The sequence below is a fragment of the Nomascus leucogenys genome, chromosome 2 (assembly GCF_006542625.1).
Source record: "Nomascus leucogenys isolate Asia chromosome 2, Asia_NLE_v1, whole genome shotgun sequence".
Classification (NCBI taxonomy): Eukaryota; Metazoa; Chordata; class Mammalia; order Primates; family Hylobatidae; genus Nomascus; species Nomascus leucogenys.
In genome coordinates, this window is record NC_044382.1 from 28,368,658 (window position 1) to 28,387,395 (window position 18,738).

Below are 18,738 nucleotides of genomic sequence, written 5' to 3' on the forward strand. Positions count from 1 at the left end.
GCTGGACCCTGCAACTGAATCACTTTTTGGTTCCCTGTGTTCTTCCCCAGGTCCTGAGCCAAGAGCTTCAGACAGAACCCTAAGGAAAACTTGACCTCTGGCAGGTCACCTGAAGACGATAGCAAGCCAGAGAGGCTGGTGGCAAAGGCAGGCAGGAGGTGGGTTGGAGGAGGAGAAGAGGGCTGGGGTTCCCCTGAAGACACTGTGGAGCAGGGAAGGGAGCCTGGAGGCCTGGCTGGGGGGAGGAGGAGGAGGAGGAGGAGGAAAAGGTGGAAAGAAAAACCCAGGGGAATCGCCAATGCTTAGATGGCCTTTCCCAGGGTAATTGAGACAGCTCATCCGTGGCCAAACATGAAGGCAATGTTTTTTCAGGTTCTGAGAGGAAATAACTCCAGTTTCATTTTCTGGCTGGAGGAAAGAATGAAAAATGATGAAGAGGGGCAGTTTTGGAGACGGAGTCCAGGCCACTCTGACCCCTTAATTCTCTAGAACCTCAAACCTGAGATCCGGGCTCATGGGAGCAGAGCCCAGCCAGTTGTTTCTCTAAGTAGGACCTGAAGAGCACACTCAGGCACCAGGGAAGTCCTAGATGCAGACAACAGAAAAAAGGCCCAGACTCAGGGGCAGTTCAGTGTTGGGAGGATGAGCACCGGCCACAGGTGTCACCATAGTCTTGACAGGAAAATGGTTTTGTAATCATTTTCTAAACATAGAATGGAAAGATAATCCACTCTTCCCTCTTGCATGGTTAATTGAATTTTTCTTCTTAATTTTTGATGGTTGGAATGCATAAAACATGAGATGTAGTCACTGTGTGTAATGCTGCTGCTGGTTGGTGGGCCACAGACATTTTCTGATAAATTCTCCTTCACATGCTATTGGCTTGCTAGGGGTGCCATAACAAAATACCACAAACTTAGCAAGAGATTTCACTTCTCAGTCCTGGAGGCTAAAAGTTGGAGATCAAGGTGTTGGCAGGATTGATTCCTTCTAAGGCCTTGAGGGAATCTGTTCCCGGCCTCTCCCCCAGCCTCTGGTGGTTTGTTGGCAATCTCTGGTGCTCCCTGGCTTGGAGACGTGTCACACTAATCTTGCCTTCATCATAGCTTGGTGTTCTCCTTTTGCACGTCTGCCTGTGTCCAAATTTCCCCTTTTTATAAGGATACCAGTCATATTGGATTAAGGGCCTACCCTAATGACCTCATTTTAAATTGATTATCTCCATAAAAATCCTATTTCCAGATAAGGTCTACATTCTGACACATTCTGAGGTAGGTGGGGTTAGAGCTTCAATATTTCTTGTTTTTTTTTTTTTTTTTGAGGAGTGGGGACATAATTCAACCCATAACATGATATCCATCAAAAAAAGAAAAAGAAAACAAAAGAATTCCAGGCATGGTGTCTCATGCCTGTCATCCCAGCACTTTGGGAGGCTGAGAGGCAGGCAATCACTTGAGGCCAGGAGTTTGAGACCAGCCTGGCTAACGTGGTTAAACACTGTCTCTACAAAAAATACAAAAATTAGCCAGGCATGGTGGTGTGCACCTCTAGTCCCAGCTACTCGGGAGGCTGAGGCAGGAGAATCGCTTGAACCTGGGAGGTGGAGGTTGCAGTGAGCAGAGATCATGCCATTGCACTCCAGCCTGGGAGACGCAACAAGACTTTGTCTCAAAAAAAAAAAAAAAAAAAAAAAAAGAAAAGAAAAGTCCTAGCCAGGGCTAGGAAAAAAAAAAGAAAGAAAAAAAAGGTTTTGGTGTGTGTATTTATAATGATATGTACTGTATTGTAGAATATTCCTGACAGGAAATAATTTCCATTTTGTTTAAGCATCTTTGAGCACTGAGTCTTTTGCTTAGAATTTTATAGGTCTGATAATTGGAAGAATTTTCCACAGCTTAGCTCTTGGCTCCTTAGATTTCAAAATTGTCCCTCTTCTCTGACACATATACTTCTATTGCCAGGGACTGGAAGACACCTTCGCACTGCCATCCAAGCTTGGGGCCTGCACCTTTGTGTCATAATATGTCAAGTGAGTCAGCTCAGCAGACGGCAAGAGCCCTGGAAGACATTTCTATACCAAGACAGCCGACTTAACTGTGTATGTATCCCCAGTTCAACTTCCCGTGAGCTGGACCCCCAAAATGCCACAGTCCTTCTAAAGCCATCTGTCCTGAGGAAAAATGACAGTGAGGAGGTCAGAGGAAAGAGTCATTGATCACAACTGATTGCAGTTAAAATGACGGGCTCAACTTTCACAGATACACGATCATGTGAACACAGTGTCGGAGGCCCCCTCAGGGATTAGAGAGGACCCTGTGCTAGGGAGGGGTCTGGAAGCTCAAGCTGTACTAATTTCATGGTCAATCTGTCTCAGAATGGGTGCCTCTCCCTATCTTAAAAAAATCCTATGAACAGGCTAGGCATGGTGGCTCACACCTGTAATTCCAGCACTTTGAGAGGCTGAGGCAGATGGATTACCTGATTGTCAGGAGGTGGAGACCACCCTGACCAACATGGTGAAACCCCGTCTCTACTAAAAATACAAAAAAAAAAAAAAAAATTAGCCTGGCATGTTGGCAGGCACCTGTAATTCCAGCTATTTGGGAGGCTGAGGCAGGAGAATCGCTTGAACCCGGGAGGCAGAGGTTGCTGTGAGCTGAGATCGTGCAATTACACTCCAATCTGGGTGACAGAATAAGACTCCATCTCAAAAAAAAAAAAAAAATCCTACGAACATTCATGAGATACAGACTTACTCATCTACTATAAGCCAGGGTCTGTGCTAGGAACTGAGGAGGCAGAGACAAACTAAGCCAGCTGAGTGCAAATCCAATTTCTAGGTATCACAACCTCTATGAGAGACCTGGCCCTGAAAGACTGGGTTTGCCCAAGAGACTAGGTTCTCCCAAGGGTGGGTCATAGGATAAAGGAAAAAACTAGGCTCAGGTTAAGCTATAAGATGGGGCTTTTCCTTTTGATAAGCATATTGAAAACTCCTGTGAGAAGAAGCCTCCCTCCAGGGTAATCTTGATGCTGAAAGGCCCCTTCATAATTAGAATTCCAGACCAAAGTGAGTCCACCCATAAAGCCAGGAGCATGGGAATTGACACCCTCAAATGAGACCTTGGAGCCATGCTGCTCGCAGGAAACTATCCCCTGCCTGGAGTCCTGGATCCAGGGGATGAGGGCTCAGCCTCCAGGTCCAACTGCCAGCCTTGGTCTGGAAGCTTCCTGCTGAGCAGAAACTCACTAATCCCTAAACAAGCTCTTCCTGCCAGTGACCAGCCAATCCCCACTGCCTGCCTCAGCTCCAGCCCAGCTTCACTGAGGACCGAGGCACTCTTAATCATGTGAAGGACACATATTTTGGGGTGTTCTCCTCTCTGAGCCTCAGTGTCTTCACAAGTCTAAGGGAATGACAATGGACCATCAACTCCAAGAGGGCCAGGTGGTTTGTCTTGTCCGTATCTGTAGTCTTAGTCCCAGTGAGTGAAAGGCACATAATAGTTGCTCAGTAAGTGCTTGTCCAGTGAATGAATTGGATAAAGAGATCCTTGATTTCTGTGTGGACAAGACAGCATTCTCGCAGTAGTTGGTACTCATCCAGTAGCAAGTGACAGACGTCAACACAAATTGGTGTAAGAAAGAAGGAACGTATTGTTTCCATAACTGAAGTCCAGGGGAGTAGTTCTAGCTTCAGGTAGGACTGGAAAAGATCCATGTACTCAAATGGTGTTATTGGGAATCTGTCTTTACCTCTCACTTTGCTTTTTTCTCTTCATTACAGTTAGCTCCAGGCAGGTCCAGGCCTCTAATCTTCTTGCTCCAATTCTAGCAGCAAAGAGACAATGAACGATCTTCTTCTCAAAAACCCAAAAAAAATTCTCAGAATTGAGTCTCACTAGACAGTCTTGGGTCACTTGTGCATTCCTGAACTAATCGCTTGACCAGGGACATTTGATGCTCTAATTGTCCAAGCCTGCTCCTGGAGTCAACCCGTCAGTGGAAACCCATCAAAGAAAATCTAGGTTCTGTTTCCAAGAAAGGCGAGCAGCTGCAAGGCAGACAATAGGTGCCCATCACAGTATTTGACTGAAGTCTGAACATTTAGGCAACTCTTACCTTCTCTAAGCCTCAGTCTCTTCATATGTCATTGATAACAATGACAACACTAACAAAATTCCTGGCCCTTTTACATCCTAGAGCTTTCGTGAGGTCCAAACTAGATCATGAGTTATGATAATAATTAACATTTATCGAGGGATCACTGGACGTCTGGCCCTGTGCTAAGTAAACCCTTTACACATTTAGTTTTACCTTTACCACAATCCATGTTACTGATGAGAAGCAGGTTGAGAGAGGCTACAAGGCTTGTATACTGGTCACACAGCTAGGAAGGGTGGAGCTGGGGTTTAAAGCAGTACCCTCAAGCATGAAGCTATATATAAACTGTAAATAATTTTACAAGTGTAAGGGATTATTAGTAACAGCCTGTACTATTAATAATAGAAAATATTTAAAACCCTGAAAGGAAATTCAAATAAATTCAAACAAATGTTTGTTTAGCACCTACTATGGGCTGATCACTCACCAGGGGCTCAGAAAGAGACACATAAATAACTGTGAAACAGGCAGACTGTGATCTAATAGAACCATAAACATGCCCCAGGGGACTGTGGAGAGCAAGAGATTGACTCTGAAGAGGGAAGGAAGGGAGGAGGAGGTCTGGAAAAGTCTCTTAGAAGCGGTGGGATTTGAGCTGGGCTTTAAAGATTAAAGGACTTCAACAAAGGAAGGGAAAGGGAAAATCAACTTTTAAGAGACCTGGAAGGATCTAAAGACTCAGAGCAGAGTTCTTGGATAAGGGTTCAGCACTTCTATGCAAAATAATTTTCGCACCAGCAGGAACTTCAAAAGTGATTGACTTAGCAGAGCACAGTAGTTGCCATGGGAACAGAGGCAAGCCTCATCCCTGTCATTAGTGAGCATCTCTGGCTTTGAGCAGTCTAGCCAAGGCCAGGAGGCAGCGGGGGCTGTGTTGCGCTATCCCTTAGAAGAAAAACCCAGCAAGACTGCTGCCTGAGAGACTGACTCTCATTTCACAGGGAGGCAGAGCTGACAGGTGACACCTGGGTCTGAGAACATAGAAAGCCAGAGGAAGCCTCTGCCTTGAGGGGCTTTGGGACATCCTGAAGCTATTGGAGCAGGCAAGGGAGCCTCAAGGAGGGAATGGGAAGGGCAGGGGACAAGCCTGAGAGCAGCTTCCAAGATGGATCAATTTCCACTCAGTCTGGGAGGAGTGAAGCAGTGCTGGAGGCAGCTCCACCCAAGATCCCAGCGTGGCAGGGGGTGGAGGGCGTCTCCCAGAGCATGCATTCATGTCACTCCTAGGCCCACTCGGACCTCTCAGGCCTCTGGGGGCTGCTAGGGCATTCCAGTGCATTGGGAGTGTTGGCATCTAACCACTCAAGTGCAGAGGAGACCCCATTCACAGGCTTGGTAACAGGAGAGCATATGGTGGGGACTTTAATGCAGCAGGCAATAGGTTTGACACCTATATTCAAATCATGGCATTGACCCTTTCTAGCTGTGTGACTTTGGGCAAGTTACTTACCCTTTCTGTGTTTCTCGGTTTCTCCATGGGCAAGATGCAGATAATGATAATAATTTTACCTTCCTTATAGGTAGGTAAGAATTTAGTGAGATAATGGATAAAAAGAGTTATGCATGGTACCTGGCACAGCAGTTCTTCAATAAATGTAAGCTATTATATTATTATTATCACTTCCCTATTTCAGTTTGGTACTGAGTCAGGTTTTTTTTTTTTTTTTTTTTTTTTTTTAATTTCAGGCAGAGTCTCTTATCATTTGCGCTAAAAGCCAGTTTCTCCAAGTATAGTAGATGATGACAATGACAACAGTAATAGTAGTGACGGGACCCATTTACCTTCCATATATCCAGTGACATTATCATGAAGAAGGAAGGCAAAGTTCTAGTGCCAAATGCCAGGCTAAACGCTTGAGCTTTTTATTTCAGGCAGCTAGTGGCTATTGAAATTTTGGAGGAGGATAACTTGATCAGGGGAATGTAGATTTTTGCCCTGAGGCTATATACTTGTAGAAATAGAATCTAAGTATAACAACAACAAAGCTTAGTAACAAAAACAATAATAGCTACCATTTTCAGAGAGCTAATTGTATCCCAGGCACTGTGCTAAGAGCTTCAGAAGCCTTGCCTGTTGTAATCCTCACAACAATCTTGTGAGGTTATATATTTCTCCTTCTCCTTCTCCTCCTCCTCCTCCTCCTCCTCTTCTTCTTCTTCCTCTCCACCTCATTTTACAAATAAGAAAACTGGGCACAGAGAGGTTAAGTCACGCAGCTAGCAAATGGCAGAGCTGGGCTAGAACACAGGCAATCTAGTTCTAGGGGTCTCACATTTAACCAGAACACGCTTTTTCCTTCCCTGAACCTTGGAAGGCCCTCGTGGTGGGGTTGGGGGGCAGCCTGCCACCCTCACTTTTGGGATCCCCTCTGTTTGTCTGCATCTGAGCACTGCTACTCTCTATTTGATTCTCTGGGACTTCACCTCTTTCTTTGAAAATATATGTGCATTTGTGTGTATGTGTGTGTGTGGGGGTGCTTGTATAAGAGAGAAACTGCAGCTGACCAGTGATGACAGAAGCCTCTGGACATCAAAGTGGGCAGAGCCCTGGATGGATGGGCTGGAGGCAGGCCTGGGTCCCATTAGGCTAATTCCTCTCAAGGTTGGAAGATGCCAGGGCGGGAACTTCTGAGAACATGGAGAACAAGTCCTTTCATACGACCTCCCTTTGAGCAGGCCTTAGGGTGGGACTGGGGTCCGGTGGGTGGAGGGTGGGGAGTGTGTGGAGAGGTGAGGCCGCAGTCAGGCTGGGCAAACAGATTGGGCAGTGGCTGTGAGCACAGAGCGCCCATTGTGTACCCAGAGCTCTGCTTTCAATAATCTTCTCTGAAGAATGTTTCATTGAGCGCCAGAGAAAGGAGCCATTGAAATGCCAGGGCTGGGCCCTATGAAGGGTTAAAGACAAGGAGGCCATGGGTTGCATTGTGGAGAATGGATTGCAGGACCCGTGGTCCTTGCCACTCTTGCCACTCCTGGTTCAAAGACCTGATATAGGGATCCTGATCACTAAGACAAGGGCACTCAGTGAGACCACCCAGAGGTCTGGAAACGAGGGTCAGAGGGGGGATGTATGTCTGCCCCAGAAAGGCTAAAGTAGGTGCCCCAGTATCAAGGAGGAAAACCCCTTTCTTCCCAGCACCATTTTGCCCAAGTAATATCCAAGAAGATGTTAGATACCTCCTCAGATACCCCCTCATCCTGCCTTCTGTGGAGAGCGACCCATCGGGCAGACGTGTCTCTGCGTGGACTTCCTGCGTGGACCCATACCACGGGTCCTGCAATCCATTCTCCACAATGCAGCCAGTATGGCTTCCTTAAAAACCTCTGGCCTTTCCATTAATCAGTAATTAATTATAATGAATGATGCTGTAGCAGAGAGTGTGGGAGTTACGGTAAGAGCCAGTGGTCACTAAACCAGGTGACCAAGGGAACATGTAGAGTTTTCTCTTCCAAATAGAAAGACCTGCTCATTAGGGGGATATGGCCTGGCTGTCAGAGAGGGCACCAGAGCGGGATTCTCTGCTTCCACACTGAGTGCCACACGTCTTTGCCAGCTACTGAAGCTTGTGGGGCTTGAAGTGCAGGTAACACCATGCTGGCCTCAGTGGGCTGCACAGAGAAGGCAGAAGGTGGATGAGAGGGGCCTGCCATTGGGGAGGGAGAGCACTCTTGCTGGGCAGCTGAGAATGACCTCCAGCATCACCATGGAACCTGCTGAAGATGTTGCTGCCTCACTGAGCCTGTGTCTGCAGAGAGGATGTTCTGCAACTGAAGCTGACCTTGCACTATGAACCATTCATATTAACCATTTTGGATGGAAACCTTAAAAAACAGATGATGCCTTTCTGGCTTTCTTAAAAAGAGATCTAAACTCTCACTTCTGTGCTGGACGGTGATTTGGCAATGTTTCTGGGTCTCTTCAGGTGAATATAGGTCTTGGCTCCTGCACCGATAAACCCCAAACTCCCAGGCTTTTGGAATTCATCAATTTGACATTTTTGTTTATTCTTTTGTTTCTCCTTAATTTTTCACTGTGAAACATATAAGCATATTTTGTTATAAAATAGGCAAGTGTCTCACTTTCTTATATATTCCATCTGAGCTGCTTCTAATATTCTCGGACTGGGAAAGGAAATGATTGGCCTTATAAGAATTGTGAATGAAGTAAGAGTCAGTAGACTTAAGAGCGAGGAAGGCCTGAGGAGCTCTCCTCTGAGTTAAGTGATTGAACTCTGTGATATTTTGAGTGTTCAGAGGCCTTCTATGTTTTCTTTTCGTCTTTGATTTGATCCAGCCTAGACAAATTGACCCCTAGAGAGAGGACGACAGCATGCATAATTTATGCATAACGTCTTTGCCAAGGGCAATAAATCAGAAGGAAATAATATTGGTACTTAGATAATTTTAGTTCAAAGATGGCCAAACATACACATATACCTACCCACTAACATGCACACACACACACGCACACGCACACACACATACACACGAATAGCAATGAGAGACAAAGCCACAAAACCAACTAACCCAGTTTTTCACTTTTATATCTCCGCTCCCTAAAAAGTTGTCTGGGAACAAATAATTTAAAATTGTAACATTTTCAAATGGGAAAGAGCTTTCAAAGTCCTTTCATTTTGCTCCCCTCTTTTTAGTTCAGGAATCTCTTCTATTATCTCCTGGATAGACAGGCACTTTAACCCCCTTCTTGCATGGATCCAGTAATGGGAAGCTCAGTACTTTCTAAAGTCTGATTTCATCAATGGAAATCTGTGACAGGAAGTAACAAAACTACACCCTGCCACATCTGAAATGCATTTTGTATGCAGATATTAGGCTTTCTGTAGTGTTTTAATGTGGATGTCGTTTGGGGGTTAAGGGACGAGAACACATCTATGAGAATGGGGGGACAGATCTTTCCTGTGTGTGACATTCCTCTTGTCAATTGTTTGGAAACAGCTGTGTTCTGAGACAGAAACTGAAAAGCCTAGTTTAGCTTGCTGGACAGGGAACGTCTGTGTCTCTAAGCCTTAATTCTTGGGCCCGAACTTGAGACATGTTGGAGTTTTGAGAGTCTGCGTGGGTTGGGGTAGGGCTGATGGACATTGTCCCAGCGAAGAAGGCAGGTAAGCACCTTGTCTTGTAGAGAACACAAAGGGAAGATAAGTGGGCCAATCTTGAAAGCTATATGACCACGATTCACATTATACTTTGTGTTTATTCCCTCCTTGTCATCCTTGAGCCTTTGGAAATGTCTGGTTTAAATGTTCCAGCCTGGCCTAGCTGTGTAATGGCATCATTGGAATTGCTGAGGGTCAGTATTTATTTCCCTAGAATGTTAGAGGAAGGATAGTGCTCTCTGAGGCCTCTGTGGGTTTTGGTGATTATGGAGACTCTTCAGAAAAAAGTGAGTATTGGGGAACAAGAGTTGGGCCCGAGGTCCACCCACTCCCCTCCACATGGTGATTCACCAGTCACTGCCATCCTTTTATTAAGCAGGTGGCCAGATTTCCTACAAAAGCAATCCCTTAAATTGGTCTGAAATCTGTCTTCCTGTAACTTTCACCCACAGGACTTAGTCCTTCCTCTCAAAAGCACAGAGAACAATCATAGCCATTCACACTCACCAAGTGCTTACTGTGTGCTGGGCACTTTACTGAGCATTGTACTAGATCTTATATATACTATTATCCCATTTTACAGATGAAGAAATTGAGGCTAAGGGAGGTCAAATAACTTGTGCAAGGCCAGACGCCAAATGAGTGGCAGGATTTGAACTCAAATAGTCTGATAGCAGAGCCCACTGTCTTGAATTCTGAAATACTATTTGTCTCAGTGACAGCCCCGCAGAGGTCTGCCACCTGTGATCTTGCCTCCCTGGGCCTTTTTTGATCCAGGTGGAATCCCCACCCCATCCCCTTGCTGCTTCTCTTTGTGCTTGGAGTAGAAGGGAGGCAGCCCTGCCCAGTACCTCTTGCCCTGGGGCAATAGAAAGAATGCAAAACCCTAGTCCACCTGACCTCTGGTGACTTGTCCCACTTCGACCCCCCAGGGCAGACAGCCTTGTGGAAGCCTCTGGCAGCACCATTTTAGCAGCCTTCCCCTCAGGAGGCTGTATTTTTCCTGTCTGTCCTCAACATGTCTTCTGCCAGAACAACAAGCTCAGTTTTCCCTTCTGATAAATCTGGTCACCCTAAATATGGGGCTTTGAGCAAATGGGAGCGGCTGGCCCCACGCAGCCCTCATTTCAAAATGCAGATTCACACGGGCTGCTATTTTGGAGGTCTGGTTTCTTTCCCCACACACAGTGGTTTTAAGTAACAGGGAAGGGATCATGACAGAATCTTGGCAGGGGAAAGATGCTGGGAGAGAAGATGCACCTGGGCAGTCTTTGCTTCCCCAAGTCCCCAAACACTGGCCCTTCAAGAAGCTGGTTGGGGGGTGGGGGGAGCAGGAAGGAGGGTCCATGGTAACATAACAGTGGGAAATACAGCTTAACCAGCCCCTCCTGCAGATCAGCAGTGTGCATGTTAAACGTTTGAAGTCCTAGCAGTAAAGAAGCTTAACTGGTTTTGTTTAGCCCAGTTTTTCCATTTAAAAATGTAGCCTAGTAAAATTTTGCAAAACAATGATGCAGAGCAGAGCTTGCAAACCACACCGATGGTCTGATATATTCCTGCGAGAGGTTTGATTGGGCCTACAAAGTGCTTCAATTTTGCTTTCAGTTAGTCACTAACATTTCACAATTGGAACAGTTCACCTAATAGATAAAGAGGATATTCCTCTTGAAAAATCAGAAGATCTGGAAACACTGGTCCGTATTCTTGCCTGACTGTGGTCAGCTGGAAGCCAGGCTGTGGTTTTTAACTTGCTGCAGCCCCTGTGTCTCCTTAGGGCAAGACAACTATCTCCTGCTCTACTCATTTATGATGCTCACCGGGTTCCAGGGTCCCCCAAGCTTGCCTTCTTTGGTGTGGAGGTTTCCTTGGGTAGGCGTTGGACTAGGTGACCATTGGGGCCCATTCATCCGTTCATTCATGCAACATATACTGATTGAGCTTATACTGTGTGCTGCACCCTGTGGATACAAGATGGATAAAACAGCCCCTGCCCTCTGGATTCCAGCGCTAGCATTCTAAGATTCTAGTTGGGAATTGCAGAACAAGGAGGAGGGAGGGGTTGAGGAGAGGGGAGCTGGCAAGGCTACGACCAAGCTTCCTGACTTCCAGGCGGGGGCTTGCCAAAGTGCTTGCCATTCTCCATCGCTTTCTCTACCGGCTCACCGAAGGAAGCCGCCACTCCAACAGCCACGGTGAGCCTTAGAGACATAGCCACTGACTTGCTCTGTGACTTAGACGCGTTGAGGCTCATTTCCGGGCCTCAGTTTCTCCATCTGTAGAATGACCCGGTTGGACTAGGAAATGATGGGCTTTCCTTCCAGGGCCACTCAGAGAGGCTAAGACTCCATGATCGAGGAATGTCTGACCCGGCCATTCCGGAGCTGTTCCATCGAATTCCAAGCAGCCCCACTCCCTCCTTTCCCCATCCCCGTCAGGGGCGGGCGCTGGAGCCAGCAGTCCGAGAGGGCCCGGGCTTCCCGCCCGGGAGGTGGAGCCGCTGCTCGGCGTCCCGCCCCTCCACCTGGGGCTCGGCCCGGCCAGGCAGATGTTACAACTTTTTCGAATTCTCTCCCGCCGTGTCCTCTTGACCCGCCCAACTCGTGGCTCCCTCCCCTTCCCCTCTGGGGTCCTGCCCACCTCCCTGCAGGGAGCTGGGCTGTTCTAAGGACTCCGGGTGGGGCGAGAGGCCGGGAAAGCAGAGGAGAGAGAAATTAGGAGGCGGGAGAAATCCAGGGCAAGAAGGAAGAGGGGAGTCAGAGGATGGTAGAGAGCACTTTTTGGAAGCTGCCACGCCGCGTCTCAGGCTGGCCAGGCTGAGCTGGGGAAGAAGGAGCAAAGGCGGCGCAGGGCCGGCGCTTAGGCAGCGGGAGGCAGCTCGGTGCCGGCCTGACCTCCCCAGAGCGCCCCGCTGCGGCCGAGCAGATCCGGCCCAGCCGTCCGGCAGCCAGTCCCGGACCAGACACTGGGCCGTCCTCAGGGGCGCTGAACTCCCTCGCAGCATCCGAGCCGGCGGGCCGGTGGTGCGCCCTGGGCGCGCGAGGTGGTGAGGCCCCAGGAGCCCGGCGCGCCGTGACGCGCGGGCCGGCTTGGCGATGCACACCCTCACTGGCTTCTCCCTGGTCAGCCTGCTCAGCTTCGGCTACCTCTCCTGGGACTGGGCCAAGCCGAGCCTCGTGGCCGACGGGCCCGGGGAGGCTGGCGAGCAGCCCTCGGCCGCTCCGCCCCAGCCTCCCCACATCATCTTCATCCTCACGGACGACCAAGGCTACCACGACGTGGGCTACCATGGTTCAGATATCGAGACCCCTACGCTGGACAGGCTGGCGGCCAAGGGGGTCAAGTTGGAGAATTATTACATCCAGCCCATCTGCACGCCTTCGCGGAGCCAGCTCCTCACTGGCAGGTAGGCGTGGCTCAAGGCCCCGGGGCTGGGCATCTAAACCCCAAATCAACCCAGTTTGTAGACTTCTCCTGCCAGTACCACCCCATGCTGGGATCTGGGAAATCTCCTATTGGCTGTGTAATCATTAGTAAGTCCCTTGCTCTCTCTGGACCTCAATTACCCTTCCTTTACACTGAATGGGCTTCATCATCTTTGAGGTCTTCTTGCTTTGATGTTCCAGGACACTCACATTCCACACAACATGGAGACATCTGGTCATCCCTTTGTTAGATGGCAGCCTCTGACTTTTATTGCTGCTTCTATTTATGGACCCTGAGACCCTGAGCAAGTCATTTAATTTCTCTAAGCCTCAGTCTTCTTGTCCATAAAATGGAGCAAAGAACAGTTTTCATCTGAAAAGGAGTGGCAAAGTTGGAATGAGTTGTGTGTAACCTGCTTGGCTGTCAATATATGGCAGCCCCTATGCCTCCTGAGGTATTCAGGTCCCCATACTGCTTGATGAATACTTTGGGAGAAGACCAAGGAATTGATAGGTGGAAGAGAAAGACACATAGGATACCATGACCTGTGTAGCCTTAGGGTGGTTACTTCATTTCTCTGAGCCTGTTTTTTCATCTGCAAAATCCTCCCAAGTTGGCTGGCAGCCCCAGGTAGACATGCTGCTTCCTCCACAAGGAAGTGTCCACAGGCAAGGCAGCAGGATTACAGGATTAAAAGAGCAGGGAAACAGGAGGTGGGGGTATGGAAGGCAAACTCTGTCCACTTAGGAGAAAATCCTTTGGCAGTGCTGAAGCTAATTCTCCTTGGATGGGGTCCAAGGCATGCTTTCTCCCAAGTTCCACCCAAGAGCCACTAGTGTGATCTCAGGAACCAGAAGCCTTAGTCTCCGTGTTTCTTAGTCTCATTATTTCTTGGATGGGAGAAATTGGGGCAAGGACTCAGGGAGGGCCTAGTTTGGTGCCCGTGCCCAACTTCAGGGTCTGTGGGAGATAGGATAGAGAGGCTAGGTGTTTGGCAGGGGTCCTGGAGCTGGGCATCAAGTGGTGTCCTTTCTTCCTTCGATCTGGCACCCAGCGTTTAGATCCAGGAACCAGAAGGAGAACGGAAGAAAGAAGGAGGGGCACGGGGTGTGTATGGGTTGGGGTGGTGGTGCAGGATGGTGGTGTGGTGGTGAAGACCAGTGTTGACCTGCAGAAGAGGGAGGAGGATTCTGCATTCCCAAGAGTTAAACACAACTTAGCATTTCTGTCCTAAGAGGTGACTTTTGGTTTAAGTAGCGGAATGAGCAGACAGCAGCAGGGCAGTGCTCCAGTCCCCTGATCTGTGAAGCTAACTGAACGTGGCTGGCCGGTGCCTGCCCTCCACCCCCTGCAGCTGGCTCCATCTCATTGATGCTTACAGCCCTCGTTAATGTTTGTTAACACATCCAGTTGTGTTTTGTGACACTGGAGAGAGGCAAAGTTTCTTATGTGACTCACTGGCAGGTGGGCTTTGGTGACTCTTAGCTGGCCCATTCGCTTTACAAGCCATCGCTCCATAGCACCCCACCTCTATGAAGACAGGCCCAGTTGGGACTCAGGGCCCTAGGGCGCTTCTCATATCAAGTCCAATAATTTATTAGCTTGATTGAGGCCTGGAGAGGCCGTTATCACCAAAAGATTTTGAGCATGACTTGAGTAGACCCGGGTTCAAAGCTTAGCTCCACTGCTTGTCAGCTGTCTGAACTTGGGTCATTGCTGCACTTTTGGGGGCCTTGGTTTTATCATCTGTAGAATGGGGGTGGTAATAGACTTCCCTGTAGGTTTTTAAAATGAGATTTAAATGAGATAATGTATGTGTATGGAACATAGTGTTAAAAATGGCAGTAGTAGCTAATTATAGCTAACAACAATAACAGCTTTAAGATAAGGAAACCAAAACAGAGAAACTCACTCCTGTGCTCTGGTTAGAGATGTCAGGTATTCAGGGCTTGGCTTAATTTGGATGCCTGGGGGTGAGAAAAAGGTGTGGGATTTTAACATACTTGTGAAGTTCCAGGCTTCTTATTTACTCTGGGACTTTCAAGACTTGAGTAAAGGTAAGACACCATAAGCAGATCACATGGGAGCCTTGACCACAGAAGGGGGAAGATGGGATATGAATGGATAAATGAGGAATTCAGGATTTGCCTAACCATTTACTCCTGCCTCAGGGTGATAGCCTGGATCAAGGGGTCATATGAGCTCACAGGCAGGCACTTGGGAGCTGGTCTTAAAAAACTGGGAAACTAGACGAGTCTTAGAGATTTCCCATTTCAACCAACTCCTATGCAGGAGCAAACTGAGGCCCCCATGTGGGAAGAGATATGGCAGCCCAGTTTGCTGAAAGAGTCCCTGCTTAGACTCTGCTTGGATTTATGTTCAAGTCCTGGCTCTGTTCCTGACCACTGAGTGACCTTGGGCAAGGCCCTTCCCCTTCCCTTAAAAAGATCTTAGGTCCTTTTTAAGATGAGGTGAGTAAACTAGAGAATGAATTGGGTTCCTTCTGGCTCTAAAACCCTCTTGAGTGTCATTCATTCATTCATTTCATAAATAATTGAGTGCTCTTTGAACATCACGTGGGTGCTAGGAATAGAAGGTTGAATAAAGGACAGTCCCATCACATGTCACTGGGCGCAAGAGCATGTGCAAACGAGTATAATCCCACGGCCAAGTAAGAAAACGATGGTGTGTACTAAATGCTAGCGGAACCCAGAAGGAAAAGTGACTAATTCTTTGGGAGAGTTATGAAAGACTTTATAGCATGGATAACATTTGGACTGAGCTTTGAAGAGTGAGTAAGAGTTTGCCTGGGAGAACAGGGCTTGCTCTAGGCCTCAGTGCAAGTTAATAGCTTAGAGCTTAGGGACTCTGAAGTCTGGAGCCAGACTGCTTGGGTTATAAATCCCACTCCAACTACCAGCCGTGTGAGTCACCGGGCAACTAATTTAATTTGCCAAGCCTCAGTTCCCTTATTTGGAAAATGGGAATAATAATATGTACCTCTGAATTTGTGGTGAGGATTTAGTAAGATAAGTCACATAAGAGACTTAGTGTAATGCCAAGCTCACAGTGAGTGCTCGGTATTAGCTATTATTATTGTCATTATTACCCTGGGTTCAACTTTTAATTCTCCAACTTCCTAGCTGTGTGATCTTGGGTGAGTGGCTTAGCCATTCTGAGCTGCAATCTCCTCATCTGTAAAATGACAATATGATCTACTTCCAGTGATTTTGAAGATTCGATGAGATAATGCATTTGAGGTGCTTAGCACATTAGATAATACCTGGTGGTTACTGTTATTATTTTTGCTGGTAGTGCTGGGACCACAGCCCACCTCACAGTGGTACTGGAGACTGGATGGCCAGAGCAATGGTCTGTAGCTTACCTGTGCCTTCTGTGCCTTCCTCTCCTCCCACCAGGTACCAGATCCACACAGGACTCCAGCATTCCATCATCCGCCCACAGCAGCCCAACTGCCTGCCCCTGGACCAGGTGACACTGCCCCAGAAGCTGCAGGAGGCAGGTTATTCCACCCATATGGTGGGCAAGTGGCACCTGGGCTTCTACCGGAAGGAGTGTCTGCCCACCCGTCGGGGCTTCGACACCTTCCTGGGCTCGCTCACGGGCAATGTGGACTATTACACCTATGACAATTGTGATGGCCCAGGCGTGTGCGGCTTCGACCTGCACGAGGGTGAGAATGTGGCCTGGGGGCTCAGCGGCCAGTACTCCACTATGCTTTATGCCCAGCGCGCCAGCCATATCCTGGCCAGCCACAGCCCTCAGCGGCCCCTCTTCCTCTATGTGGCCTTCCAGGCAGTACACACACCCCTGCAGTCCCCTCGTGAGTACCTGTACCGCTACCGCACCATGGGCAACGTGGCCCGGCGGAAGTACGCGGCCATGGTGACCTGCATGGATGAGGCTGTGCGCAACATCACCTGGGCCCTCAAGCGCTATGGTTTCTACAACAACAGTGTCATCATCTTCTCCAGTGACAATGGTGGCCAGACTTTCTCGGGGGGCAGCAACTGGCCGCTCCGAGGACGCAAGGGCACTTATTGGGAAGGTGGCGTGCGGGGCCTAGGCTTTGTCCATAGTCCCCTGCTCAAGCGAAAGCAACGGACAAGCCGGGCACTGATGCACATCACCGACTGGTACCCGACCCTGGTGGGTCTGGCAGGTGGTACCACCTCAGCAGCCGATGGGCTAGATGGCTACGATGTGTGGCCGGCCATCAGCGAGGGCCGGGCCTCACCACGCACGGAGATCCTGCACAACATTGACCCACTCTACAACCATGCCCAGCATGGCTCCCTGGAGGGCGGCTTTGGCATCTGGAACACCGCAGTGCAGGCTGCCATCCGCGTGGGTGAGTGGAAGCTGCTGACAGGAGACCCCGGCTATGGCGATTGGATCCCACCGCAGACACTGGCCACCTTCCCGGGTAGCTGGTGGAACCTGGAACGAATGGCCAGTGTCCGCCAGGCTGTGTGGCTCTTCAACATCAGTGCTGACCCTTATGAACGGGAGGACCTGGCTGGCCAGCGGCCTGATGTGGTCCGCACCCTGCTGGCTCGCCTGGCCGAATATAACCGCACAGCCATCCCGGTACGCTACCCAGCTGAGAACCCCCGGGCTCATCCTGATTTTAATGGGGGTGCTTGGGGGCCCTGGGCCAGTGATGAGGAAGAGGAGGAAGAGGAAGGGAGGGCTCGAAGCTTCTCCCGGGGTCGTCGCAAGAAAAAATGCAAGATTTGCAAGCTTCGATCCTTTTTCCGTAAACTCAACACCAGGCTGATGTCCCAACGGATCTGATGGTGGGGAGGGAGAAAACTGTCCTTTAGAGGTTCTTCCCCACTCCGGCTTGGCCCTGCACTTTCTCAGGGAGAAGCCTGTCACGTCTCCATCTACAGGGAGTTGGAGGGTGTAGAGTCCCTTGGTTGAACAGGGTGAGGAACCTGGTTAGGAGTGGGTGGGAATAAACCAGACGGGGATGCCTGTGTCTCAGTCCTGACTCCTCACTGACTTGCTCTGTGACCTCAGGTGACCCACACGAGCTTTTGGCCTCAGTTTCCTCATCTGTAAAATGAGCTGTAATGACTTTGTGATTCTTTGGTGCGGCCCTGGAGCCTGGGGCCATGGTGGAGTCCCTGGCCGGGCTTGCCACTTGACAACTCCTTTAAAGCTTCCCCCTTGACACGGGATCCCTATGGTGGTGTTTGGGAGTTGCCTGGAGGCAACTCCAAGCCTGGCCCCCAGCTGAAGCATGGCAGTCTGGCTGCTGTCTACCGGGACCCCCGAGCGCTGTGGGTGGAGGCGCAGGGGTCGGGGGGTTGACTTTCCTGGGTCTTCACATGGCCTAGGCCAGTCCTCGGGTCAGACTGGTGTCAGGCACTGTGGTGCAAAGTTCCTCTTCTGGCCCCTCCGGTACCCAGAGAAACTGGCTGGGCCATTAACTGCTGCAGCACCAAGGGTGGTAGAAAGAGCTGTGAAAAGCCCCAAACCAGTACCAAGACACCTGGGTTCTCCTGTGACCTGGGGCACTGTTCTTCCCCTCTAGGCCCTGATTTCCCCACCTGCAAGTGGGGATGCTAGCCCTGGCTCTGCCTCCTTCATGAGGCTCTGGAAGACTGGCCAAGGTTGTGGAGGAGCTTGTGAACTTGACTAAAGTGTCATAACATGGAAGTGAGGGATGCAGTGCTGTCTGACTATGAGCATGTGTGGGTGTGTGCATGTGTGTCCTGGGGGCAGGTATGAGCTCACGGTCGGCTGAGTGAACAGGAGAGGAGGTGGACAGCCTGGCTAGGAGGTGGGGGAATGGGAGTCCTGCCACAGACCCACTATGTGACCTCAGGCACATCCCTGACCCTCTCTGGGCCTGAACATCCCACTGTGTTCAGTGATGATCTAAGAACACTTCCCATTTGGCCATCCTGGGCTAGTGTGCATGTGTGTGTGTTGGGGTGGGGGGCAGGCTGAGTGGTAGCGAGGAGGCCACGGGTGTTGCAGAGCCCGCCTGCCGCCTAGCGCG

General features: G+C 49.4%; 1 protein-coding gene across 1 annotated transcript; it reads left to right on the plus strand.

The window, feature by feature from the left end:
- The first annotated feature begins 11,794 nt into the window (after window positions 1-11,794).
- Window positions 11,795-18,389, plus strand: ARSI (arylsulfatase family member I). Its single transcript, XM_030826609.1, has 2 exons — window positions 11,795-12,684; window positions 16,124-18,389. The coding sequence occupies exons 1-2, from the start codon at window positions 12,374-12,376 to the stop codon at window positions 17,520-17,522; spliced, it is 1,710 nt and encodes a 569-aa protein (XP_030682469.1). The 5' UTR covers window positions 11,795-12,373; the 3' UTR covers window positions 17,523-18,389.
- The last annotated feature ends 349 nt before the right edge of the window (window positions 18,390-18,738 follow it).